This window comes from Callorhinchus milii, unplaced genomic scaffold (genome assembly GCF_018977255.1).
Source record: "Callorhinchus milii isolate IMCB2004 unplaced genomic scaffold, IMCB_Cmil_1.0 Scaffold1, whole genome shotgun sequence".
Lineage (NCBI taxonomy): Eukaryota > Metazoa > Chordata > Chondrichthyes > Chimaeriformes > Callorhinchidae > Callorhinchus > Callorhinchus milii.
The window spans coordinates 125,529,091-125,556,840 of NW_024704742.1; the positions used below are offsets into that span (position 1 = coordinate 125,529,091).

A 27,750-nucleotide genomic window follows, 5' to 3' on the forward strand; every position below is an offset into this window, starting at 1 on the left:
TGCATGGATTCTCTGGACTTTCTCTCAGGACTATTGTATTGACCCTGATGCTTTAATCCTAGTTTAATTCCCTCCTCTTCATGTGTCCTTTTTGCAGTGCTGCCTCTTCTTCCTTCAGTGCTCTTTCTCCTTCCTGCTGTCTTTCTATGTGAATTTTCTCTTTTTTCTTTCCCTCCCATGTAGTGTCATATAACCATAGAGGTCTCCTCATTGTACTAAAACCTGAGATTCCTCAGAGAATCGAAGACCGAGCATGATGTCTTGACTGGATCTGCCACAGGACATGAAAAAAAGTTGAACCAAAAGACAATCTCTTCCCCCCGCCCCCCACAAAAAGAAGTAAATTAACTTTAGGCATTCCAGGATAGAGCAAAAACTTGATCAAAAAGGTGATTCCTTTTGTATAAAAGACTTGACTTGCATACTAACCAATATTCCTGTGGGCTTCTTGGTAACTTTAGTATAGGTGACTATAAATCGGAACTATTGTATTTTCTGATGTAATAATGCGTAGGAAAATGATTCCAAAAAGTTCAAGGGAAAATTTGCAAACGGCTGCAGACTCGGAAGGAAAGTGCGTTCGTGATCTGGGAGCACCAGTGGTCTGACAATCTTAAAACATTACCAGAAAATATGTATAAACCAGGATTTTACATACAAAAAAGTATAGTTATTATTACAAAGCATTGTGAGGTCTGTTTTGATTTGGGGATACATTTTATTAGCTTCATGTTGAGTGTTTGCTGCATATTGTCCATCGTTCTTTGTGGTATCTCATAGTATTTCATAGATAATAGGTGGTTACAGGCGGATAATTCAATCCCTCAAAGTGTTCCTCGTTGCTGTTGATGCTTCCCATAATAACTGGCATAGCAACAATATTAACTACATTTCAAAGCAACTTTTCTACAACATTGTTGTTATCCTGGGACTGAGTTACTGTTTTAAATGTGCTATCAGCTATCTTTATTTTACATGAAATGTCTTCTTTATTTAATCTGTTTTGGTAGATATTAGACCTGAAGCTATGTGACTCGAACTATGGTACTACCAGAGATTATTCACTTTATCAAAGTAATATGAATCCCCACAGAATCCTCCTTTTCAAAAACTAGTTACGCTGAAAAATGTGAAGAGCAATAGTTATCACAATGTGGGATATTCAATCTTTTAGACTCCTATTGGATAACAGTAGATAAACCTCTCTCTCTCCCCCCCCCCAATGCCACCAGTGGATTTTAAAGATAATAAATAATAACAATCCTTGCATTTGACATAGTGCGTTTCACATCTTCTAGACATCTCAAAACACTTCATAGAATATACTGTTACGTGAATTGACTATTTGTGGGTGAAATGTGCTGCCAATTGCACCCAACAGTGTCCCACAAACAGTCATGGATTGAAGTGACCATATTTTTTTAAGTATTATTATCCCCGGAACTCCATCCATTTAAACTGATTTTTCTCTGATGCAAATGGACTCCAGGAGCAAAGTATCCCACAATGTGGTAACTTGTCATATTATCATTGTTTTGCATTCCCAGTATTTCCTTGTGGCAGCAAGGGAGTGTGTTCAGGTAGAGGAGCTCTGTTCGATCCACTTGGTTTGAAGTCTGGGTCAGTGTGCTGACTTTTAGATTCTGGCCAGAGCTGTAGACTGCAATCCCAATCTCTTGAGATGCTGTATGCTCTCTGTCTCTTGCCATTATGTAAATCTGTAAGCATTTCAAAGGGAGATTGATAAATCTCCAAATTAGTGCTTTGATCTTTAAGATTTGGCTCGAAGGTTTTTATACATTTCTAAAAGTGGGTCCAGTTCTTATTTCTGTCACCAACCCATTTTGCAGGATTAACCTGAGCAGAAATACTGGACGGTCCAATAGAGGGGAAATGATTTAAGATTATTACATGCAAGTTCTTTGCAAAGTTACTTTAAGAGCCCACCGGGCAGGAGCATTGTGCTTTCAGGTTTATAACCTGAGATTCTGTATCGTAACATTAAATTGGTGTGGTAGAATGTGTGAGATGACCAACCATCACTTTGTCAAGACTATACAACTTAATTGAATAAACTGCTTTGTGTGGTTGAATTGCCACTGTAAGATTCAACCACATGGTCCATTTACTGCTCTTGACCCAAAGCTGGTGTGTAGATGGGAATCCGTGTCCCATTTTGTTAACTTCCAAAGCTTCTCCCCCAGAGAAATCAAACTCTTTTTGGACTGGTGATAGTGGAATCCTTCAGCACATTCAGCAGCTGCTGTGGCTGGGGTTTTCTTATGTGGGGTTATTCGAGGTCATGAAACTCTTACGAACTCGTATCTTTGCCCTCCTCTACTCTATGGATGACCCTTCAGTATTCTCTGGTGCAATAACTGAGTACTCGTATCTGCCCATGGTATTGATCATTATTCCGTTCTCTCCTCTTACCCTGCACCCCCACCAAACCTCAGTGTTGTGGCTTTTACCGCTACACTATTTAACATCCACCATATATACCAGCCTCTTCAATCCCTGTATGTCATTTTCGAATGATTGTGCATTTCATGTCTAGCAGGAATACTTTCCAACGTCTAGTTTGCAGCAAAATGTAGGATTCCCCTACCACCATCAATGATATTTAGGTGATGAGAAATAATTATTTTGTAAATCGTGCTTTAGGATTGGTACAATTGCATTTTTTTACACTCTATGGAGTTTTGTTACCCAGCTTGTGGGGATTTTGACCTGTCTCCAATCATACTATTTGAAGAATTGCTCCAATGTTGATCTGAAGTTCTGTTACGCACTATAAAATTATTGAATTTTCATTAGGGAATAAACACTGAGTGATCATTGCTTTTCTCTTCCTTGTTTGTTTCTCCCAAGTCTCAAATACATCAATATTATTATCTCCAAACTATTCCCCACACCCTATGTCTTCCTCAAGACCATGAAGCTTTTTGCTCTGTGCAGACTTCCCTTCTAACTATGGGCTTAAAATGCCAACTTGGTAACATTGCTGCTGTGCAGAGCGTGAGGATGATTGTAATGTTAGAGGGATGTGATTATAACAAATGACTAGAATAAACTAGGGCTTTTCAGCATTAGAAATGTCTCAGTTTGGGTACCTTTATAAGATTCTAAATAACATTAAAAAGAATAATCCTTGCATTTTAATATAGTACTTTTTACATCTCAAATTGCTTCACACGATATACTGTAAAATAGTGACTCTTTTGTAGGTCAACAGAGCAGCCATTTTGTGCACACCAATGTCCCACAAATAGCCATGGAGTGAATATGGAGAAAGTGCAGAAGAATTCGTCCAAATCTGACAAGGCAGCAGAACATGAGATAAGACACTATATCAAATGCAAGGATTATTATGACACAGGTTCAGGGTTGTATAGGACAATTTGAGGCCAGACATGAGGAGGTATTTCTCTCACGGTAACGAATGACTGGACTTTATTCTGAGTGAAAACTTTTCATATTTGGTGTAGAAGCACTGCTTCAGTCCTGCAATGTCTCCCTTGCTTTCTTCAAGACCCACCTCTTCAACTGTGCCTTCGCCTACCCTCCGCCCTCCCTGATCCCACTCACTACCCCACTCCAGTCCTAATCCCTGATTATTCAGGCCTTGGGACATCCTCCTGATGTGAAAGGTGCTTTACAAATGTAATTTTGTATTGTATTAATAATCCTTGCATTTGATATAGCACCTTTCATGTTGACAGGACAATTTCATGCACTTCACAGGATTTACTGTAAAGTGTAGTGACTATTTTGTAGACAAATAGATCTTTGGACTCTGACAGTACAACTGGATCACACACGCATGCAAAGTTTACACAAAAAAGATTTGATCACATTTTTAATTAAGCATTTACATCAACTACAGACCATAAACTGATCAAAAACAGCAAACCGAACTCCAGGTAAAGAGAGACGTAAACACACAGCAGCAGGAATTGAAAGTCAAATTCAAAGCATTGTGAACGGAGTACAGAAAATATTTGGCCTCTGAATTTTGGCAATATTTACATCATGTACATTGATGTCTTTGTTGACAGTATCTTATATTTCTAAGGCACTGAAAGCTAAGGTACTGAATTACAATTACATCCATTAGCATACGACAGCTTGCCCACGTTTTGTCTTCTGAACGTCTTACACCGAATGTTGAAATGAATGCACCAAAGATGCATGAAAATGAGCAAAGTTAAATTCGAAAGCAGCAAGTTGCTTTGAAATGACGCTGGAAATCTCTGATGTGTGCATTTGTGTTCGGTTCAAACGCTATATGCTCCGCATTTAACTTTAGCACAGGGTGTTTGCAGTTAAACGGCCAACACCTAGTAGAGACACTTTTTTAAAAAAAGTTCTTGAATTATGGAAAAACTTCAACTGTATGACTGCGACCTGAAATTCCACCCAATCTTAGCCTGTATTTTGCCCTTAATAATGCAGAATTATCTGAAATTCTCACACCACTCAAAGTCTTAATTTGGAAGGCAATTTCTTTTAAGAATTGTGGAAAAACAGCTAAATTAAGGCTGAACTTTAGAATTTGCCATGATTCTGTTTGCCTGTAAATATTAGTCAAAATAATCTTACAGGCCAACAGTAGGTAGGATTTTGGAACTCCTGGCATCCATTAATCCCTAAAGACATCTTTTAAAGGCATTAAGAAGGCAAAGATGAAATTACTCATGACTCAGAATTAAATTAAAACAACTGAAGATTCCTTTTGTGAAACAGAAAATAACTTCATGTATGAAGTGAGGGAACTGTAAATGATCCCTGATTTGCAGCATTTAAACAGACAGGCAAGGTATGAATCATCTCCTTATGGAATATAACTGCATCTCACCACAAATGGCCATCTTTTATCCCATCAATCGCAAGGCAGCCTCCAATTTGGGGCTCTAAAAAGAAAGTTCACATGTCTCCAGTCTCCACACTCCTTGGAGTAAAATAATGAAAAGGCAGGGGCAAAATTGTTTATTTTGAAAAGTTCACGTGCAGAAGGATAACTCCACAAATTGCATGTGTTTTATTCCACTTTTGGTGTGAATTTAAATGATTATAGGGGAGAAATTCGACTTTGGGTCTAGATTGATGCTAAGGAGCATTTCAGAATGTCCAAAATTTGGCAAAATCTAAAATAGTCTTAACTTTGGAGCTGGTTTTCTGTAAATTGGCTTCAAAGATCAAGGCTGCTTTCAGCAATTTGCCAAATTTTTATGCTCCAAAATGCTTAGAAATACTGAGACTGAGTAAGTCTAGATGCTGGAAGGATTGCTACGCGTTTGTGGGGCGGGGAGAGGGGAAGAAGTACAATGTACTGCGCCAGTGTTAGGTCACCTTATCCCCCCCACCTCCCCCTTCCCCTGATTATGTGACATTGTAGGTTTGGTGGAAAACTCAAGATGGATGCAAACAAAATTGCAAATGAAGTAAAATGAAGTATTAAAGAACAAATAATTTTTTTCTGTTTTTACTTTCCAAATGGGACATGAACATTATAATATCAAGGTACACTGACCCTTTTTTTCTGAAAACATTACCCTAATTGAACAAAATCGCTCTCATTCACAAATTAACTGTTTTTCGATTTTTTAATCGAGTTTCCAAGTGCGTATCCAACTGATTTGGGAATTATGCCATTTAAGTGCAAAATATTGTTTCATGAAATAGACATTAGCTGCCCACCCCACAGCTTGGGTCCCGAGCCAGCATGTTAAGTGCTTGAGACATCCTTTCATTGTGAAAGGCATCATATACATGTTTATTGGGCGTTTTGCTCACAAAATATACAGTCAATTCACTTTACAGTATATTCTGTGAAGTGCTTTGAGATGTCTCGAAGATGTGATAAGGCGCTATATCAAATGCAAGGATTATTATTAAATGACTAAAATGTTACTTATTTTCTGATGTGTACCTTTGAAAGTAAATGCTATTAAGATGAGAATACTTAAAACTAATAGTCTTGTTTCCTTGGATCTTCAATGGATAAAGACCGTAGCAAAAGGTTCTTCTTCTCTCATACCATATCATAGCACTTTGTCTGCAGGAGTTCAAACTCCTTGCATTTTGATACAACACCTTTCATGTTAGAAGCACATCTCATAGCACTTCACAGTATATATGGGTGATTGTATTCTGTAGATGAACACAGCAGGCAGTTTGCACACAACGTTCCACAAACAGCCATGAAGTGCATGACCAATTTTATTTATTGGCAAGGACCACAGGAGAAACCGTTCGCCCCTGACCTGTCCCCAATCCATACCATATTATAGCACCTCCCCTGCAGGAGTTCAGACTTATGATGACAATTTAGGAATGGGCATTACTAAATACCAACATTTTACTAAAAACAAGTGTAAGCAGCTACACCATTATATATATGAGGTCACCAAAAAGTCATGATACCATTACAATGTCTAATAAGTCTTAAAGAAATTATGATTTTTTTTCTTTTTAGATAATAGGGTAGCTTCATGACTTTTTGGTCACCCTGTATAATAGTAAGAAAACATGCTACACCATTACATCAAAACTTGGTCAAACTCCTCCCTACAACAGCCCCGCTCTTCACGTTTCATCTTAGACTCTAACGTTTCAAGTGTAAATGCACGCTCACATCTTTGCGAGAGAACATCATGCAAACCAGGTGGGGAAAACAATTTGAGGAATATTGAATGTGCTTCGCAAATGGTCAGTTGGAATCCCATAAGGTGTTAAAGAGGCCAGTGGCAAAGGGGTGCTAATGACATTGTGGGGACTGTTTAAAGGGGAAATAGCTGCACAAAGGGCATCGATCACTAAGCAGGGGAGAAAACCTTTAGTCTGAAACTATTCTGTCAAAACGTTTTGTTACCTTTTTCAGATGTGCATCGAAAAAACTTGTCGGTCTGTAGCAACGTCTAACTGAGCAGAACATTTTAAATGAAATAAATTATCCTTGAATGTGTAAGAAAAATTGTGAAAAACATTAATGGCGAATTGCTGAATGAATTAACCCAGCTAAAACTCCAAATGTTGGTAAATAAGTCATATATACATAGAAAATGGTGAAACATAGCAAAATAAGTTGATATTGCAAGAGATGTGAAATCTTTTCTAAAAAATATACAATCTATAATCCTAGCTCAGGATTTATCAATGAACCTTATGCAATGCAATTTGAAATGATGCACTGAATGTTACAATAGTTAAATTAACTTAAAATACTGAGAGTGAGCTAAACTTATAATCCCACAATCCTGGGGAATTAGCATGTAGAGATCACCAAGAGTTAAATTAACAAATGATCATTGTAGATTAATATTGAAATAGTTTCACTTGAGGTATCTCCAAAATAATGCAGCATTTAGTAAAGCAGTTATTTGACCCTAATGTTTATTTTGCCACTGAGGTTCCATTTGCAGCAGAGAACAAGCATGAAAACATCAATGTTAACTGCTACGCTTCACCACTTAAGGAAACACCCCTTAAAGAAATTCCTTCTGGTCTCAGCCTTGAAACTATTGTCCTTAAAAGTTAACATTGCGCAGAATTTTGGAAAATTGTTAAATTCATCCCAAACTTGGCTGGTTTGCTGCAGTTTTCAAGAAAGCTGAGAACAGGTTTCAAAATTTTGGCTGAACTTAAATGTATGGACCAAGATCTTAAGGCTAAGACCACAAGAAAAGATGGGGATTGGCTGCAACTGTACTTTTTCTTGTCCTCTCTCCACCCATCCCTTAACATGAAGAAGAGTCAGTTGTGAATGATGCTCTGGTAGCCCAATAACTCCAACACAACGGAATTAGACTCAGATTCAGGACCTGGGTTGTAATCCTGATTGTTGTTTGAATTCAATCCAAGCTTTTCCCAGCAAACCAAGGGCAATTAACTTGGGTTCAGCCAGAATGGTAAGGAAAACTGCAGCACAAGACTACGCCGTCCTATAGGTGTGTTGGGAGGGGAAGATGATCTTGTAGAAGTCATACTCCTTTTGTCCATTCCAGCATGGCACTCATGCCTACTGTGAAGCAGCTGGCTTTGGAAGGCACAGTGGCAATAGTAGAAGTCTAACTAGTGAATGGAGTTGTTCCCTCCATTAGTTTTAAGATTCTGTCCTGAAATAGGAGTATTTAAATGGAAGAGTTGTTCTCAACCATTAAATCATCCCCTTTTCGGTGGAATTTATTAAGATAAATGTAGCAAATGATTACACATCCTCAAATAATAGGTTTTGGTGTCACAGGAGAATGACTTCTCTGTATCAGTCAGTATAAACGAAGCAAAACAGAAATCAGCACTCTCTGTAACAGGTTTGAACACTTTGATATTGTGTCTATGAAGTACGGTAATGGGCATCCAAACCAGTCCACAACTGGACCATTTGCAAATATTGTATGAACTGGAATGCACCCATTTATGTGTCCAGTTTTCTAAACAAACTGCTGGATATTGAATTTCCTTTGGATCTTAAGTGATATGTTTGTGCCAATGTCTCTAAAAGTGAAATTCTACACATTTATATAGAGATAAGGGTGAAGAAAATTCATATCAACAACTTTAGTCAACATCAATCTATACCTTGCAATCTTTTCTGGTAGAGCCAGAAACTCCTGTTTGGACGAGCACTTAACAAAAAGGGTATATAAGAATTGTTCGCTCCAGCGTAACCTACAAGAAATTTAAACAATGTAATGCATCATATCTGGGGAGCACGCTTGCTCTATTAGACTATGACATGGAGTGCGTGGGCCTAACGTGCTGCCTGTGATGCTTCACATTGGGAGTGTCAGACATCCACATCAACAGAGTAAAGTGCAGAGCGAAGACCAGGAAGGGACAAGCCACTGCACGTTACTCTCAGTGCCACCTAGTGAGAGGTGACAACATCGCATTGACAAAGACCCAGGAAGAGAGCACACTCATTCAATCATTCATTCACTCAGCTGGGTGGGGGGGATGAAATGTAGAGAATATTATATATTAATGTAACATATTGCTATGTCCACAATACATCTACTAAAATAAACGATTCATAAGAGGCAGTATTTATCTTATATCTGAGGATACTCACCACAACTAGGTGATAAGTAACTGATGTGAACAACTGGATAAGCTAGGCTATTTGGCCTTGAAAAGAGGCATCTCAGAGAGGCATTCTGCAGAAGTACATAAGATACTATGTTCATAAGATTGTGGAAGCAACATTTTCAGATGCATCAAAGCAGCAGGCTGCACTGAGGATAACTCTTTATGTTGCAATGGTGCTTTCAGGCGATGCTGGGAGTAAGTTTAAATCAGTGGAGAAAAATACCATGGGTTTGGTTTAAAGAATGAGCTACAGCAGAAATGGGCAACAAAAAAAATGTAGTTCAACAAATAACAAGAGTGCGATTGAAGAGCAGTAAATAGGCGTGCTATTCAGTGCTGATGCATCAAAGCTGGGGCAGTTGATTTCTCATCTCTCTACCATTATCAATTTAGTAAGAAAATAGACTTGCGTGCCTGTTAATGTCTATAATATTTGTTACAAGAAAAGTTTTACTCCCAAATTGTACCTTTCAAGCTAAAACTTGTTGCCAGTGATGATTATTTGCAAACTGAATAGCCAACCCCTCACAAGGTAAGGGACAAAAGTTTTTTTTTACTTTGAACAACTTTCACTTACAATCGCGAACTTCATTCTGTAAACTTATTTGATCCATACCTGATTATGTTTGTAAACCATCTGAAACTAAACTCAGGGTCACTGAATGAATGGAGTCAGCAAACAGGAAGTGAAGCTGGGCACATTTTGTGACAAATTCCAAAATTAGAACTCTAAACTCCAGGTTGACTCTGGACTGTTTTTGATAAAGAAAGTGGTGCAGCAAGTGTCCCAAAGTGTCTTTGTGCTTGTGTCTCGGTTACCTTCTTTGACTCGGAAATATTTTTAATGAAAAATACATAAACTGCAATGCTCTCTTCGTGTTACCATCCCTTTTCAGCACAGTTTGAACATGCGTACAGTAACATGGGCTGAATACATCTGTTCAGCTGCAGTTCCTCTGCAATTCAATATGTCCACACAATATTAAACATGAACCTGTTTTTTCTCTTCCACCCCCCCAAAGCGCTGAAATAAGAGTAGTCATTAAAATTATCATCATTCATACATGGTGGATTGCAAATGGAGTTGGATGATTCAAATTGACACTTCATGTTGCATACTTCATTACAATTGGTTCTTGCAAAATGAATTTGTTTGAAAACAGAAGCCAATTATTCCGTTGCGTGACGATGATGCCATCAAATCAATGTCACCTGGTCACATTCACATGCTTTAGTCAAAGATCATATAATATTAGATCAAAATAGTTTCTAAAAATCTCATGGGCGTTTTTTTATTTTTTTGTTCTTTTTTTTTAAATAATACCCATCCCCCCCAAAAAGCCAGCATTCAAATCTCAATGTAGAAATGTAATCAGTCGGGAGTTCATCAGTGAGAGAACTGAAAAGGTTTAAGAGCGAGTGCTCTCTTGATTGCATTTGTCCCACTGAGAAAACTACAAAAGAGTGTGCTGTCTGCAAGGAATATGCTTCATCAGCTGGATACAGTGGTAAAACAGTCCAACCGTACCATAACTTGTTCCTTTCCATTCGAAGAGTTAGCATTGAAGACCGATTCCTTATTTTCTTCGAGCAGAAATATGTCACTTTCTTCAAAAATGTTTTAAATCATTTCAATATATCAGAATTCCCATTTTCGTTGGTGCCGTCTCTGTGTGCTGGAATCCGGTTCCGTACTCCGCTAAAAACCAAGAACACTGTGACATTTTGCATACCTCACTTCGGCTTCTTACATACGCTACTGGCCCCGGTTTTACTACTCTGTTTTTAGGAGTGATGGCTCCTGTGTAGGACACAGCTTAAAAGAGAAAAATGTAAGTCTCGAACGTGAAAGTTGGCCTCGCCAGAGCCCATTAGATGGGGTTTGGTTCAAATTAAGCTGCACTCAAAGCACCTCAGGCAGCTATTTCATTTAAAAATAATTTTTTTACCATTGTAGATTATGATTTTAAAATTTATTAAGACACACGTAAGACCATGGTTTGGCTGGCACAGCCAGGATACTATGGCACACACTGACTTTAAAAGCACAGACTTCTGTTCCCAAAGGGACACTATATTAGCAATTCCAAAACATTTTAAATAACTGCGTAAAAAAAACTTTCATAAACAGTGGGAGGAAATGACTCATTAAGTCACTTCGTGCTTGTGGTACATCATTCCTCTTCAGTGTTCCTACACGTCAGATCAGTGGATACGTAGCGTTGTAAACTGCATTTTCAAGTCAATTGCCACAGCTTTTACATTGCTCTGCGCTTTGCCAAGACTCTCGGGTTCACCAAAATTAGCACCAGAGCATAACTCGGCCACTACTCTGCCGATCCTGCTCTCAATTTTCCATCAGTGCCTATGCTGAATAAAACCGGGGCCACCCATCTTTTCCAGGAGATCTTACTGTAACAAAGTCTTATTGAATGTTGCGACAACACCGCCACGTTGAGACGTGTCAATTACTAAAATGGTTCAGACAAGAGATCTGGAAAATGAAAGTAGTGCCTTATTCAAAACCTTATGTTGTGTGCAATTGAAATTAGGTTGTTGTTACATTTTGTTCAAAACTGCACTGCAGCTTCAAAGCCAGAAAAGGTGTTCTGATCCAGTCAGTGGTGGCATGTGATTCTTTCAACCTGTTGCTGTCTGATTTCCAATGACCCGCAGGATTTCTTTATGAATGCTGGATTCCTGTGTGTTTATATTGGTGTCGCCCACTTGGCCGTCTTCATATCTGAAATGAACCATACAATGGGGGCTCTTAACAACCATGGAGGTATCATCATTTAATGTGTATGTGTGTGACGGGCGTGTGTATGTGGGTGTGAGGGTGTGTGTGTTAGCGTCAAATGAAATTGGACCTGAAAAAATCTACACCAATAAATAATTTAGGCCATTTGGATTTAGAATGGCTTGGAAAAGCAAAGGGCTTTAATTTACACTTATAACAGTGATCAGGAACTGCAGCCAGAACTGCACCATAGGCTTATGTCAGAAAAATTCCCTTACAAGCTAACAGACACCAAGCACTGTTTCATCCGACCATCTGGGCTTGATTTTAAGACAGGTACGAGAAGCTAAAGCAGAGAGTGCAAACTTTCTCTGTCAACACCACCAACGATTTGCATTCACATATAATAATAATAATAATCCTTGCATTTGATATAGCGCTTTTCATGTCGGGAGGACGTCCCAAAGCGCTTCACAGAATATACTGTAAAGTGAATTGACTGTATATTTGTGGGCGAACGCGGCAGCCAATTGCGCACAGCAATGTCCCACAAACAGTCGTAGATTGAAAATGACCAATTTATTATTGTTTTTTTGGGTTTTTTGGAGGGATTATTATTAGGCGTGTGGAGTAAGGAAACTTGCCCAAGGTTTCGCCCTGACCTGCCTGGAATTGAACTCAGGTCTCTCGCTTGCAAAGCGAGTGCTCTAACCACTGAGCTACAGGACTCCACTTGGAGGGATTATTATTAGGCGTGTGGAGTAAGGAAACTTGCCCAAGGTTTCGCCCTGACCTGCCTGGAATTGAACTCAGGTCTCTCGCTTGCAAAGCGAGTGTTCTAACCACTGAGCTACAGGACTCCACATAGTGCCCTGCAGGTAGGACAATCTCCCGCAGCGCTTCACATGGTGGAGTTTAATGCCGAGATAGGAGGAAGGAGCATGGACAGGTGACTTTAGGTGTAGTTGAAGAGGTAGACTTTCAGATGGGATTTGAAGATAGATAGAGAGGGGGAGAGGCAGAGAGATCCAGGGGTTGGATGCATAATCATTCAGTACATAAGATTCTTTTACTTTACCTCCAAAACTTAATGTGAAATCTAGATATTTACTTACACAAAGAAGAACCTTGTGCAGACGTGTTCTGTTTGTGGAACTACCCAAATTTCTCCATGTTTGTGCAAATCTGGTGAAGTAATTGCTGCAAAAAAAAAGAATCTTTCTTAGTCTTTAGGTTCTCTTCATTTTAAATATAAATTTTCTTCACTTTTCTCATTGTTTTCTTCCCTTTTCCCCCTCCTTTCCTGAGTGCAGTTTATGTGGTGCTCTCTGGCCGTGGGAATTATTTGATACAGTACAATTTACATTTATATAGGGCCTTTCGAAGCATATGTGGCTGGAGCCAGGGTGGGGAGGGAGCTGAAGAAGGTGGGGAGGGTAGAATGACCAAAAGTGGGGTGAGAAATAAATCTCAAGGAGGACTGTGAATGTGGAGAGGAAGGGGCAAGTCAAAGTGACTTCAGTATGGAAGTCTAGAGAGCAGGGGGCAGAAAGTTCACTTGCCAATGGTAGGGTGGGTAGGGCAGGGGACATGAAGCAGGTTTGAGGTTTGGTAGGGTTTGGGGAGGTTACCGAGGTCGGATGGGGCAAGACCGTGGAGGGATTTGAAGGTGAGAGTGAGGATTTTGAACCTAATGGACATTCAGTGTATTGTAGCAGGTTTTGTGTAAAGCTAGGAATGTCGTACCTTCACATAAGGCTATACACTTCAGGTTACGACTCTGCAAAAACTGGGGCTGCTGTCCTTTTTTCTGTGACTGGACAAAAAAGGAGACAGATTAGTTTGATTCACAGAATGTTACCCATAGACTTACAAAGAACATTATAGGATGGAAACAGGTCATTCGGCCCAACTTGTCCAACCCGTGCTAGTGTTTATACTCCACACTTTCACCTCTCCTAATTCCCTTTCTGATATTCCTCTCATTCATCTCCTGGAACAAGTGAGTGAGTCTTACCTGCAAAGTGGCTGCTTTATTGTTTGAAGGTTGTTCATCCTTGGACGCTACCTTCTGCTGCTTTTTATTCATCCCTAAGTGGAACAAAAGGCAAAAGCATTTCAGACACAGCAAAGCAGGTATCACCACTCAAGCAGTCTTCAAACCAATGAAGCCATTCTGGTTTCCAATACAATTATATGTTTACGAATTCTAGGCTTTCAGAAAATGTGGACTCCATTACGTCAGCCACAACTGCTTATAAACTGTAACTACGATACAATATAGCACCGTTCACATCAGGAGGACGTCTTAAAGCATTTAACATTGTTGTCTGGGCACCTGTGCTCAGGGTGGAAAGGGGCAAGTTGATCAGAAGTGCAGTCGAAGAGTTTTATTTTGAGTCGAGCACTGTAGCTCTTTTGGGCTGAAGTGTCTTCTAGCCCAACACAGCAGTGCGTGCAAAGTGCCATCATGCAGCAACTACAAGAACAACAGTTTGCACTTATACAAGCACTTTTCACATAGCAGAACATCTCAAAGTACTCGACAGAGACAGCCTGGGAGATAGGCGTGGGTGGGAGGGGAATGAGATAGGTGCAAAGTGGCAAAAGGTGCAGTCAAAGGAACAGGTTTTTAAGATGGATTTTGAAAGCAGAGAATTTCATTCAACAAATTCAGCTCACGAGTTCATAAATTGAACCCCAGCATCCATAAGTCACTGAGATCATGGCTGGATCTAGAGAGATTAAGGGATATGGGGATAAGGCAGGCAGATGGAGTTAGGTTAGAAGATCAGTCATGATCTCATTGAATTGTGGGGCAGGCTCGAGGGGCCGAATGGCCTACTCCTGGTCCTAATTCCTATGTTCCTATCATGAAGCAGTTCAATACAGTGCACGAGAAGAAAGCTGGGAGGCTCCACCATTGTAAAAGATCCCTATCTTAACCTAAAGCTCCCACTGACCAGTCAAACAGAAGGTGCTTCTCTTCACAATGGGGTCATACCTAGAACCATAGAAATTGACTACACATCATGTCTCTTTAAAGAACAATTCTTTCAGTCCCATTTACCTACCGTTTTACCCATACCCATGTAGTTTGCTCCTTTTTAGATAACTATCTAGTGAAGAACAGCCAGTCTGGTGAGATATTGGCAGATGGCTGTAGCTCAATGTACTATGAGCCAGCAGGAGAAGGCGCATTTAAGTAAGAAGGGCAGAAAAGTGGAAGGAAATAAAAAAGGTAGGAGCCAGTACATAAACCATAACATTCAGTGCTCAAAAGTGTTTTTGGGAGGGGGGTGAGGGGGGGGCCTGAAAAGGCCCAAAAGGAGTAAATTGCAGGTTTGGGATTTACTCTAATGATGTATTTAATGATACTAATGATAATTTCACTCTCAAAATACAGTCAATTCACTTTACTCTATATCCTGTGAATCACTTTGAGACATCTCAATGACATGATAAGGTGAAACATCTAAAAGTACAACAGTTTGCACTTTTCACTTAGAAGAACATTTCAAAGTACTTTACAGAAACAGAGATGGTGGTGGAGGGGTGGGGGCGTGGGGTGAGATAGGTGCGAGGTGGCCAAAGGTACAGTCAAAGAGACAGGTTTTTAGATGGATTTTGAAAGCAGAGAAGTTCATTGAACTGATTCAGCAACAACAACAAAATGACATTTGTATAGTGCCTTTCACATCGGGAGGACGTCCCAAGGCGCTGGACAGTCAGAGTTTCGGACCCAAGCTGGGGGGTCGGGATTGGGAAGGTTAGAGGGCAGGGGGTAAGCCGGGTGATCGAAAGCATGGTCGAAGAGGAGGGTCTTGAGATGGGTCTTGAAGGACGCAAGGGAGGGGGCGAGGCGGAGGGCTTGCGGGATGGAGTTCCAGAGGATGAGGGAGCAGAGTGGCAAAAGATTCAGCTAACAAGTTCACAAATCAAATGCAAGGAATATTATGTGAGTAAGAATGGACTGTCACATTCAACCTCAATGATACTTGCCTGAGTAACCAAAAGAAATACTTGACAATGGGCTAAGGTAGATGCCATTTCCATACACTGCACCATGGAGCTGTGGAAATCAGGGAAACAAACAGTTATAAAATAGATGAACAAGAAAAATAATTCTTCAGATTATTGGATGGTACTTTGAATTATACATTCAAACAGATATATAACAAAATAAAATGACCTTTTAAGGCTAGAACAACAAGCTATTATTAATATTAATAACAACCTGCCTATATATAATGCCCTTCATGTAGGATAATGTCTCAGAGTGAATTACAGCGGAAGTTTCTTTTTGGTTAGCCGGGTGTCTGACACCTACAGAAATCACCACTCTAACCAAACCAATCTGCGAATTCCACGCATCAAACCTACACATAGAAATTCCAGAGGTAGATTGTTGGAATAGAATACACATTCTCTCCTTGAGGGACAGATCCTGCTTACCTAATTCTGGAAAGTATTAGGCGCAGGTTGGCAGGAGCCTTGGCTTGGGGTCTTCAGAGTTGGGCATGTTGGGGTCGCTGGAGTCTAACCAGCTAAAACCACACAGCTTGCCATTGATAGCACTGTCTGGCAAGCAATCCCACCGCTTGCCCAGCTAGGATCACCCTACCCCTCAGAGCTTTGGCTTGCAGGGTTAAAAGGAGGTCAGTGAGAGGATATCCTGCCCATATTGACTGGTTTCCCCTTCTAAGTCCTGATAATAATAATAATAATAATAATAATCCTTGCATTTGATTTTGCGCTTTTCACGTCGGGAGGACGTCCCAAAGCGCTTCACAGAACACACTGTAAAGTGAATTGACTGTATATTTGTGGGCGAACGCGGCAGCCAATTGCGCACAGCAATGTCCCACAAACAGTCATGGATTGAAAATGACCAATTTATTATTGTTTTTTTTTGGAGGGATTATTATTAGGCGTGTGGAGTAAGGAAACTTGCCCAAGGTTTCGCCCTGCCTGGAATTGAACTCAGGTCTCTCACTTGCAAAGCGAGTGCTCTAACCATTGAGCTACAGGACAGGATGATGAGCAAGGTGGCTGTACTGCCATCAGCAGTGTCCTGGAATACTGTAGATCTGCCTGGCACAGGAACCGGGAGAGGAGTAACACATGAACTCACCTGTTCATTATAAAGTAGTCAAGGATACTTTATGAGATGCTGAGCACAAATGAATGAAATAAGTGAAAGACTAAAACTTGAGGCCCTTTGAGGGCTCCTGAATAACAAGTACGACCACTACAACATCACCTCTAAAGAAGGAAGGTGGTGCAAAGGTGTAGGTGTCATGTACCAATACATGATTGAGAACAGTATCTAATTTGTAAAGAACTAACTGAGCACTTTGCTCATACAGGTTTCAGAGCACGGTGTGTCCTTACCTGTAATCTTGTGTTTGATGCAACAATTAAACCGTTCCTTAAAATTGAGTGCCAGTTCTCTATGTGTGAGCCACTGTGGACAGAGCACAAACACAGTCAGTATCTAACAAGCTTCTGCTTCAGAACTGTTTTAGTTTGGCCGTGTTGTAACACGTCCCGTTGAGAGCGCATCCTTTAAAATACATGTGTCTTGAGGGCACGCAGTTACCCAAAACCTGCTACAGTTCCAGCCAGTCAGCCACGACCTGTTTCACGAGTGGTAGAAATACTTGCAAGAGCAATCGCGACTGATCTGTCAGCTTTCTGCGCGCTACACTTATGCATAGGAAGCCAGCGAGTCTGTGCTGGAAGCTATGTTAGCAGCAACCTAATATACAGTATTTAGTAAATAGGTCAATATCATGAGTCCAAATATATATATAGATATGCATATATGGACAAATTGTAGAAAAGGCCGGAGAGCAGAGCTTTTATCCAGGCCTACGGGAGAAGCCGTCTTACGTCTTCAAAGATAAAAGCAGAAACTCACTGAAATGCAAAGGTGCTCCCGTAAAGTTTCTTTGCTGCCCTGAAATTGGATTCTTTGGCCGGTGGACTGCTGAGGAGCAGGAACTGATGCGGGGTGTGCATGAACTTCAGTTGCTGTGTGAAAGAGGAACGTGAGAACGTTACAATACAGCCACTAAACTCACTACAGCACCAAGCAATTGGCACAGCTGATCATTCTGCACTGGCCACTCCTGCCTCCCTCCGTGTGTTAAAATCTATGTTTAGAATAATCCCTGCGTTTGATATATCGTCTTATCACGTCATTGAGATGTCTCAAAGCTCTTCACAGGATTTTACTGTAAAGTGCAGTGACTGTGTATTCTGTAAGTGCTATACAAATGTAATTTGTTGTTGATTGTTTTTGTAGGCAAATGTGGTAGCCAAAGTCCCACAAACAGCCATGAAGTTAATGACCAAGTTATTATGGAGGAGTGGTGGCCAGGACACCGGGAAAAACACCCTTCTCTTTTCGAATAGTTGGGATCTTGGGATCATTGTATAATTTCTCCCAAAACACACTTCTGTGGTGTTTTAGGAAGGATGACACAGGGGTGGGAGGAAATCTTAGTAGGAACCCACTGCTCAAGTATATCACAATGTCACTAACACTGCATTTGTCATGCAGTGTAACAAGCTTGTAGCTTTTTTGTAGGACTTCTTTGTTGCTTATGAACCCGGCTAATAGATTATTTGATATCTTATTCGGTGTTTTGATCGCAACTGGGTGGTTGAAAGTGCAGTACAGTACAATGCATCCTAAATTATAACACTAATAAGAGAGGGGTTTTGGGGTCAGCCGGATGTCTGACACACAGAAACCCATCACCATGTTGAAGAATATCCAAACCAAACTCCTGAGATATTTCTATCTGTCTGCTATGGACACTCTCTCCTTGGAGGGATACACCTTGCATTACCTAATCCTGGAAAGTAACATGAACAGGTTGGCAAGAGCCAAGGCCATAAACCCCAGGATACTGCCGGAGTTTAACCAGCTAAAACCCAGAAGCTTGCCATTGAGAGCACTGTTTGATCTCAGGTGGTCTACTTGGAACGAAAGGGGGGGGCGGTGCGCGGAATATAGTTGAACGTATCAGAGTTGGAGTCATTGCGGTATTTAAGAATATCGCATAAATTGTAGCTCACACAAAATATTTAATTTAAGAAACACTTAAATTCACTTTTACATGGAAGCAAATTGTCTGCATAGCACTGAGCGAGACTCACCCTATTTACAGGTAACTTTACAATGTGGGACCTGTTACTGGAAATAATCCTAGTGGGAAAGAGACATATTAGTGTTACTCTGTATCCTTGGAAACAAATTTCTGAAATTCCACTTTGAATATTCAGAAACAGATTAACAAGTCTAAAAGATTTACTGGTTGTCACTGGTGAATGAGACACAGGCAAAGTGTGGCTGAACATAATGGGTTTTTAATGAAATCTGACCAAATAAAATCAGAAATGCTGCATGGTTGGAGAGATCAGCTCTGGCTGTCATAGAGGAAACAACACATAAAAAACACAAGCAAATCTTCCAAATAGAAAGGAAAAGACACACTAAACTAGATACATTGATGATATCCTGTTAGAAACCATCTACTCCCATCCTTCCAGAACATCCACCTTACTATCTCCCCGTCTCAGCATCAAGCTGTGTTTTTAAATGAGTCCAGTATCTTAACCTCAACCACCCATCCTGGCAATACGTTCCAGGGATTAATTACCCTCTGGGAAAGAAATACTTCCTGGAATCCCTGATCCAAGCTTTCATTATGTCCTGGCTTGACTGCGCCAACTGCCTGTTCACTGGACTTCCCAAATCTTCCCTCCACAAACTGCAGATTGTTCAGAACTCTGCAGCTTGTGTCCTCTCCCGCACCATGCTCCGGGAACCTATCACACCCGTTCTTGCCCGGCTTCACTGGCTCCCCATTCCTCAGAGAATCGAGTACAAAACCTTTGTTCTTACCTTCAAAGTCCTCTACGGTCTTGCTCCCCTCTGACCTCATAACCCCATATCAGCCTGTCCACCCACTCTGCTCGGCAGCCTGGTTCAGGTCCCCTACACTTCCCACCCCACTGTTGGTAGTCAGGCATTCAGCATCTCTGCCCCCATACTCTGGAACTCTATCCTGCAATCCCTCCATCTCACCCCCTCTCTTGCCTCCTTCAAGTCCCATCTGAAGACCTTCCTCTGACCGTGCCTTCGGCCACCCTCCTACCCTCAACCCCCTCCCCTCCTCCCCTTCTGACACCAACGCCAAGCTTGGGTCCAAAACCCCTGATTATCCAGCACGCTGAGACATCTTTCCGACGTTAAGGGTGCTATTCAAGTGCAATTTGTTGCTGTTGTAATCTGTCCTGAAATTGCCATTTGAAACTCTAAAGTAACGCTATAAAACTACGTGAAGACAGACATTAGGAAAAATTGGCAATGAAGATCAAAGCTAGGAGCTCCAAACAGATAACAGCATTCACACTTGCATCATGTAAAACAAGAATTGGTTAGATGAGTATTCAGTACTGTTGAGGTCAATGAATGAATGTGATAAGGATAGACTTAAGTAGAGGGCCCATTATGAAAGTGCGGGTTATGATAATGTGAACGGCATGCTTTGGATGAGAAAGGAATGAGAGAGACAGAGCACAGGAACTTGCTTATTCCATCTTACAAGTTGTGAATGGTGTTGAATATTTCAATAGAAATACCATTGTAACAAAGGATGTGCCAGAGGATCTTGCTTATCCATCTGCTTCTTGATTTCCAAGTATGGTGCCTGTCAAAACAAACAGCAAAACGTCTTTCCCACTTCACTGGAAGTAATAAATTAAAATTGAGAGCACAATGTTACAAGAGCCCTCTGTCACAAGCGTGCCACATTATACGGGGCTACTGAGGATATATCATAACCGGCTATAAATTAGAACTGTACTACTGAGTAATGGTTAGATTGCTGGATGAAAATCAAACACATGTGGTGCAGAGAGCTGTGATATTCTGTTTCACATGGAAGGTGAAAAGTGCAATGAGCTACAGGAAAGGAATAATGTGAATAATGTGATGTGATTCATCAAATCTATTATGAAGCATCGCATTTTTCACCCCTTTATTTCTAAAATTGTTTGGTTGTATTTTATGCATATGCAGTAAAGCCCCATTATAAAGCAAAGTTTGGGATCCATCATATCCCCACCCACACACAGTATATATCCCCACCCACACACAGTACACAGTGTTTGACTGCACACACAACAGCTTGTTCGCTCCTAACACACTGTCCGATTCAGCGCTAAAGGAAGAAATGTGTGTCTTCTGTGTCAGTGAGTCACTGACAGCCTACAAATGTTTCTTCTACGAACACATAGTCACTCCCTTCACAGTAGAAATCCTGTAAAGTACTTTGGAATGTTCTCTCAATGTGAAAGGCGCTATAAAAACTGCAACAGTTATTATTCATAATAACTGGCTGACTTCCCAGTCATTAGGCCATCACCGTCATCATTTCCTACTTTACACAATGGATTTAAAGATCCATCAAAATGTAATAAACTCGTAGAATAGTCTCCAAGGGCTAAATGGCCTCCTTCTGTACCTGGTTTCCTATAGTTCCTTGGCTCTTGTCAATCTGTCCTTAACACTTTCTGGAATTAGGTAAGTAGGGTGTGCCCCTCAGGTGCGCACCTTGGAAGGATGTGCAAACTTCATTTCATGCAAAGGGAAATTTCCATATGTAGGTGGAACTCTCGGTCTGATTTGGATACCTTAAGCGTGGTGATAGCCTTTCGTATGTGTTGACTGACCAAAAAATGTATAATAATCCCTGCATTGGATATAGAACCTTGTCACACTGTCGAGAGGTCTCAAAGCGCTTCACAGGATTTCTGTCAAGTGCAGTGACTGTGTTTGTGGACTAACGCAGATATCAATTTGCACACAGCAATAATAATAATCACCCTTGCATTTAATATAGCGTCGTATTATATCTTCGAGACATCTAAAAGCACTTCAAAGAATATACTGTAATGTGGACTGACTGTTTATTTTATCAGCGAAACACAGCAAAGAGTCCCACAAACAGTCATGGATTGAGTGACCAAATTATTATTATTATTAGGTAAACAAAGACGTGTGGAGTAAGGAAACTTGTCGAACATTTCGCTCTGCCCGGGAATTGAACCCAGGTCCTCTCGCTTGCGAGGCGAGTGCTCTAAACAATATGATACAGGACTCCACAAACAGCAATGAAGTGAATGACCAATTTTATCTAGGGTGTTTGTTGGCCAGCATACCAGGAGAAAACTCCCTTTTCTTTTCAAATAGTGGCATGGGATCTTTAGCGTCCACCTGAACAGGCGGACGGGTTCTTGGTTTAATGTCTCATCCAAAGGATGGCACCTCCAATACTGCAGCACAACCCCAGCAATCCATTGAAGTGTCAACCTAGAATGTGATTTTGGAGTCCGGACATATAATCATTGATAAGCACAACTGCACAAAACATACTCAAAAAGAAGAAATAACTTAAAACATACAAAATAGTAATATGTTTAAGAGTTGTGATAGATGTAGTTTGTAGCGCGTAGCATGTACCAGAAACCATCCAATGCAGTGATTCTTTGTAAGAGTTGGAAATTACACTGTATGATCCAGAGAGTGAATTTCTTAATGTGGATTGGAGCATTGTTCTACTGCAATCATTTAATCTTGCAAGTTTTTCCCGGAGAGCTTATGAACAATTGCAATCCAATTTTAATGTATGAAATAAGGTTATGTTTATAATGTAACATTATTTTTAAGTTGGAATTGCATGACATTATTTCTGCAAAACTCACCGAACGGAGATGAATAGTGCCTTGGGCACATTAACAAACATGGAGCAGAACAATCAATAGTTGGGGAGTTAAAAATAAGTATTGCACTTCATATGTTATAATAATATTCCTTCATTTTATAAGTGAATGACCAATACATTTTGCATAGCATCCAGAATTTGGCAAATTCTTAACACAGTCTGAATTTTGAAGACGTTTTTCTGTACGTTTCTTTAAGAACGATGGAAAAACAGCTTCAAAGTTAAGACAGAATTCAGAACTAAAGTTCTGAGCTCCCTAAATTGCTACATAAATAGAGTAAATCTAAATCTAGGTGGAATTTCGCTCCAAAGTATGTCTTACCTGGGTCATTTCCCTGATGGATGTGATGCTATCCAGTGCTTTAACTAAACGTTCATAGTCTTTTTTCTAGGTAAAAAAAACAAGAAAATAGCAGTTTAGCAAGGAGGTTACATTAGATACTGTGTAAACAGAAACAAAATGCAATGCCAGCTTTCCAATGGGTATGAAACATTCAGTGAAATGACATATGGATGTCACCAAACTTGAACCTACTGCATAAAATTGCCTCTAATCTACTTTCTTGCTATATGTGGTTTCAGAATAAATCCACTTAGGAATCAATTAGAACTTATATCTGTATACATTAAAAGGTTAGCATTTGAAACAAATTAATATCCCTCTGATGCCACCTACCACGTTCCTTCCTTTCTCAAAAGGCATAAGAACAACTGAGACTTTTGAGAAAGGCATAAAGTTCATTATGCCTTTCGGATAAAGGATATCAGAGTATCCATGCCAAGAAAGTCTTGGAATTAACAATGGAATAGTAGTTCCCACGACAGCCCAGTTCACATAATATTAAAGATAGAGTTAAAATGGGATACGTGAAAACATTTCTTCAGACAGAGGGTTGTGAGAAAGTGAACTGCACTGCCCCAGAATACCGCAGAGTCAATTGGGATGTTTTGAAGGGAATTAGACAGATACAACAACAACAATTTGCATTTATATAGCGCCCTTCATGCTGGGTAGCGTCCCAGAGCGCCTGACAGCCGGGGTGGGGGGAGGTGACTGTAAGTATAGTCAAAAAGGAAGGTCTTTAGGTGGGCTTTGAAAGTGGGGAGGGAGAAGGCAAGGTGGAGAGATTGAGGAAGAGAGTTCCAGAGTTTCGGGGCCTTGGGACTTCCTCCCGAAGTGAAAGGTGCTATACAACTGTAATTTTGCTGTTTTTGTAGTGGCTGAAGGCATGATTGCCGATGGTGGAGCAGAGGGGGCGAGGGACGGACAAGAGGCTGGAGCCAGCCGAGTGGAGGCAGCAGGTGGTAGAGTGGGGGCGGGGGGGGGGCTAGCAAATCGGATAGGTAGGGAGGGAGGTGCGAGGGCATGAAGGGATTTCAAAATGAGTGAGAGGATCTTGAAGTCGATCTGTTTGGTATGTGGGAGCCAGTGCAGCCTGGCAAGGACTGGTGTGATGGGTTCCGGAGTTTTGTGCGGGTGAGTATCCAGGCAATGGAGTTCTGAATTAATTGAATTTTGTGTATGGTAGAGCTGGGGAGATCAGCAAGCTTGTGAAGTAAGGGTATTAAAGGGTATATAGAGAAAAGGCGAACATTAGATGATCTGCCACAACCCAATAAACTGGCAGAGCTGGCATCATAGCCTGAATGGTCTCCTCCTGTTCTTATGTTCCAAATGGCACTTGAGCACTGAACCACACAGAGCAAAAGGCTTCTCTTTGTTAGTCAGCTGATTTCAGTCATGGCAACTCGGGCTGATTTTTCCCTTAATTACATCAGGTGATCGAAGCTGATTGTAGAGTCGCCACTGAGATCAACCAACTTAGAGCGGAGCTGGATGTGAATTTGTGATCTTTGTATGGCATAGTACTGGAATAGGAGATTCCCACAAGCCCATTTCAGAGAGCACGGTGGATAGATCATAGATGATTTTTGTAACCATTTTACCTTGTAACACCAAGTGATAGTTCAGAGAGCTGGACATTATTTTACATGTTAATAACAATCCTAACCAACAACCCAAAAATATTACATTTATAGAGCGCCTTTCACGTCAGGAGGACGTCCCAAAGTGCTGAACAGTCTGGTGTCGGGACCCGAGCATGGGGGAGGGGTGGTGTAGGGGTGAGGGAAGGCAGAGAGGTGGGAGGGTGACCAAAGGCACGATCGAAGAGAAGGGTCTTGAGACCAGCCTTGAAGGAGGCAAGGGAGAAAGTGAAGCGAAGGGATCGTGCGATGGAGTCCCAGAGTGTGGGGGCAGAGAGGCTGAAAGCCCGGCCACCGATGGTAGGATGGGTTGGGTGGGAGACATGGAGCAGGCCGGAGCCCACTGAACGGAGGGAGCGGGCAGGTTGGTAGGAGTCAGCAGGTCAGAGAGGTAGGAGGGGGCAAGGCCATGGATGCCCTTAAAAGTGAGGACGAAGATCTTGAATTCGATCCTTTGGGGTTGGGGAGTCAGTGAAGTCGGGCGAGGATGGGAGTGATGGGGTCACGGGGTCTGGTGCGCAAGAGTACATGAGCTGCAGAGTTTTGGATGATCTGCAGCTTGTGAAGGGAAGAGTTGGGAAGGTCGATGAGGAGGGAGTTTCCATAATCGAGCCTTGATGTGACAAGTATTATTAAAATAATAATAATCCTAAAACAATAATCTTTGCATTTTTGGTATAGTGCTTTCACATGAAGAGGATCCCTCCAAGCATTTCATATGATTAACTGTAAAGTGTAGTGACTCTGTATTTTGTAGGCACATGTGGGAGCCAATTTGTGCACAGCAGTGTCCTACAAACAGGCTTGAAGTGAATGATTACTTTTATTTGGGGGATTGTTGGCTGGACACTGGAAGATACTCCTCCATCATGATACATGGCAAAATGGTTAATGGACATTAAAATAACTTACCCGCGGGTTAAATGCTAGGCTCCGAGGATCAAGGGGATCCACCACTGATGGATATGGCTCAAAAATGACAACCTTTCTGGGAGATTCCAGAGCCGATCTGCACATGGACACCAATAAATCCACAACCTGTAAGAGATGAACAGAATGCATTGAAACAACAACAACAAAGTTGAAAGTGCTGCAGATAGATGCCGGTTGCTCTCCCAGGAAGCAGGTGTCCTCTCATGGGATTCTATCGCTCTATCTGAAAAAGACAGAGGAGCTGTATTGTATGGTGGTGGTGCAGAAGGTAGGGGGAGGAAGGAGGTTGAACTTTAACTCTCCAGTCTTGGATTGTTTGACATTTGACTACTGTTTATCAGATATTCTTATTCCCTGGTGCAATAAGCTTAACCATGGTACCTGCAGTAGTCTACAAGATATGTGTATAAAGTGGAGGGTTATTTGACTATTAATCATACAGCACAGGATTTGTTAGTGCTCGGGATGCTCTGAGGTGTCTGGGTTCGTTTCTCTGTGAGAAATATCTTCAGGAGAGAAAAAGTACAATGAACTTTACATTCAAAATACATTAAAAAAAACCCATGAGACATTTATTTATAACAACAGATCATTCTGTCTGTCTCAGAGTCATTCAAGCCTAGAACCGAGCTTTAAAAGCAGTGTTGAAGCACAGTGGGATATTGGCAAATTTGCGATACTGGCAATCACCTTGAGGAGCGCTAATTGCAACTTATTTTTGGGAATAGAAAAGCCACCTAATTTGCAATATACACAACTTGGCCAACTGCAACTTTTAAAGCTGTTGAAGTGTAAAAATTAGACTGACTCGTACTGTTTTCCCTGTTTTTAGGGATCTGAATTGGCCAATTTGTGAATATTACCAACCTAGAAAGTTTTCAGTAGTCAAAGGAAGGTCCACTTGGCATGTCCTACACCGTTTGTAAATATCACAAATTTAATACTCCTCAGCCTCTCAGTGTCCTCCAATAGATGTCCACTCATTGACCTCAGTACATGTCTACTCACTGTCCTCAATACCATGGCCACTGTAACTGCTAGTTGTGTTGATGATTAAAGCCTGTGAATAGCATGTGTCTGTTGCATATATTCATACCTGAGCCCCTGTGGCTATTTCATCTGCAGCTTCGTTCATTACTCCCAGAGTCTGGAAAGCAAATACGCACAACTCCCGCTCACACACCGTGGGCTGTAGTACAAGGAAACATAAAAGAGAAAAAAATTAGATATAAACAAGTGTTTACAAACGGACACTGTGAGAATTACAGCATGTCAACTACAACAACACCAATTTACTTTTATACAGCGGCTTTTACGTCAGGAGGGTAGCTGAATGAAATTAACAGAAGGGACAGGAGTGGAGCTGGGGGTGGGGGGGTTTGGTGGGGGAGGAGGGTAGAGCTGAGCAAGGAGGAGGGGGCAAAAGTGACCAAACGTGCAGTCTAATAGAGTAGTTTTAAGACAGGCTTTAAAGGTGAAACTAAACAGATGGTTTGTTTTACTGATCCCTCTGTAAAGATCAAGCCACGTGTTACCTTAATGATCAGATGCAAGTACTGCATGCTTTTGAAAACTTTCTTCAGGACTTTTTACGGTATAAAAACACTGTTTTAAATGTGGTTACATTTATTGGCTCAGGAGCTTCCAAAATCTCTCTAGACCCTCTGTATAAGAAGAATCTCATCTATAGATCTTGTGTTGCCTTGTGTTATTCCAGCCATAACACAGGGAGAGGGGCAGAAATTCATGCCAGACTGCACTTACGCCTCCTAGTGGTTAATTACAGAATGGCATTAATAGATACCTTGAAGTTGATCACTTTCTGATGTTCTTGACCAAGAAATAGCACATGCTCTAATGGGATGGGCCAGGATGGGGGAGAGAAGGGGGAATTGGAAAAGAGGAGACAAAAACAGGATAATATTAAATGTTTTTAAACCCCCCCAAAAAAATTCTGAGTTTAAAAAGAAAACAAGCAAGTGTCCAGACCAGGTGCTCGGAGGAGCACTGCGACAGGGAAGAAGTTGGGGTTAATGCAGACATGTTTAGTTTGGTCTCACAATTCAGCGATGGATCCCACGAGGCTTATTTAATGAAGTGGTCCAAGTTTCGGATTGCAGGCATGGGTGGTATTGGGGAGGGGGGGTGGTCCAAGACCAACCTGAGATTGGGAGTTCACCTGATTTTTTTAATGGAAAA

General features: G+C 41.0%; 1 protein-coding gene across 3 annotated transcripts in view; it reads right to left on the reverse strand.

Annotated features, from left to right (window-relative positions):
* Nucleotides 1-9,696: 9,696 nt before the first annotated feature.
* Nucleotides 9,697-27,750, reverse strand: part of parp8 (poly (ADP-ribose) polymerase family, member 8) — a 169,832-nt gene continuing 151,778 nt past the window's right edge. For all 3 annotated transcript variants that reach the window (XM_007892207.2, XM_042335361.1, XM_042335349.1), the window contains 12 exons: nt 26,648-26,740; nt 25,531-25,656; nt 22,955-23,020; nt 20,489-20,556; nt 19,001-19,049; nt 17,754-17,866; nt 17,225-17,297; nt 15,833-15,902; nt 13,848-13,921; nt 13,577-13,646; nt 12,946-13,030; nt 9,697-11,833 (listed from right to left, as the gene is read on the reverse strand). In XM_007892207.2, the coding sequence (XP_007890398.1) occupies nt 11,731-11,833; nt 12,946-13,030; nt 13,577-13,646; nt 13,848-13,921; nt 15,833-15,902; nt 17,225-17,297; nt 17,754-17,866; nt 19,001-19,049; nt 20,489-20,556; nt 22,955-23,020; nt 25,531-25,656; nt 26,648-26,740 (990 nt within the window). In that variant the 3' untranslated portion in view covers nt 9,697-11,730. The remainder of the gene's footprint in view (nt 11,834-12,945; nt 13,031-13,576; nt 13,647-13,847; nt 13,922-15,832; nt 15,903-17,224; nt 17,298-17,753; nt 17,867-19,000; nt 19,050-20,488; nt 20,557-22,954; nt 23,021-25,530; nt 25,657-26,647; nt 26,741-27,750) is intronic.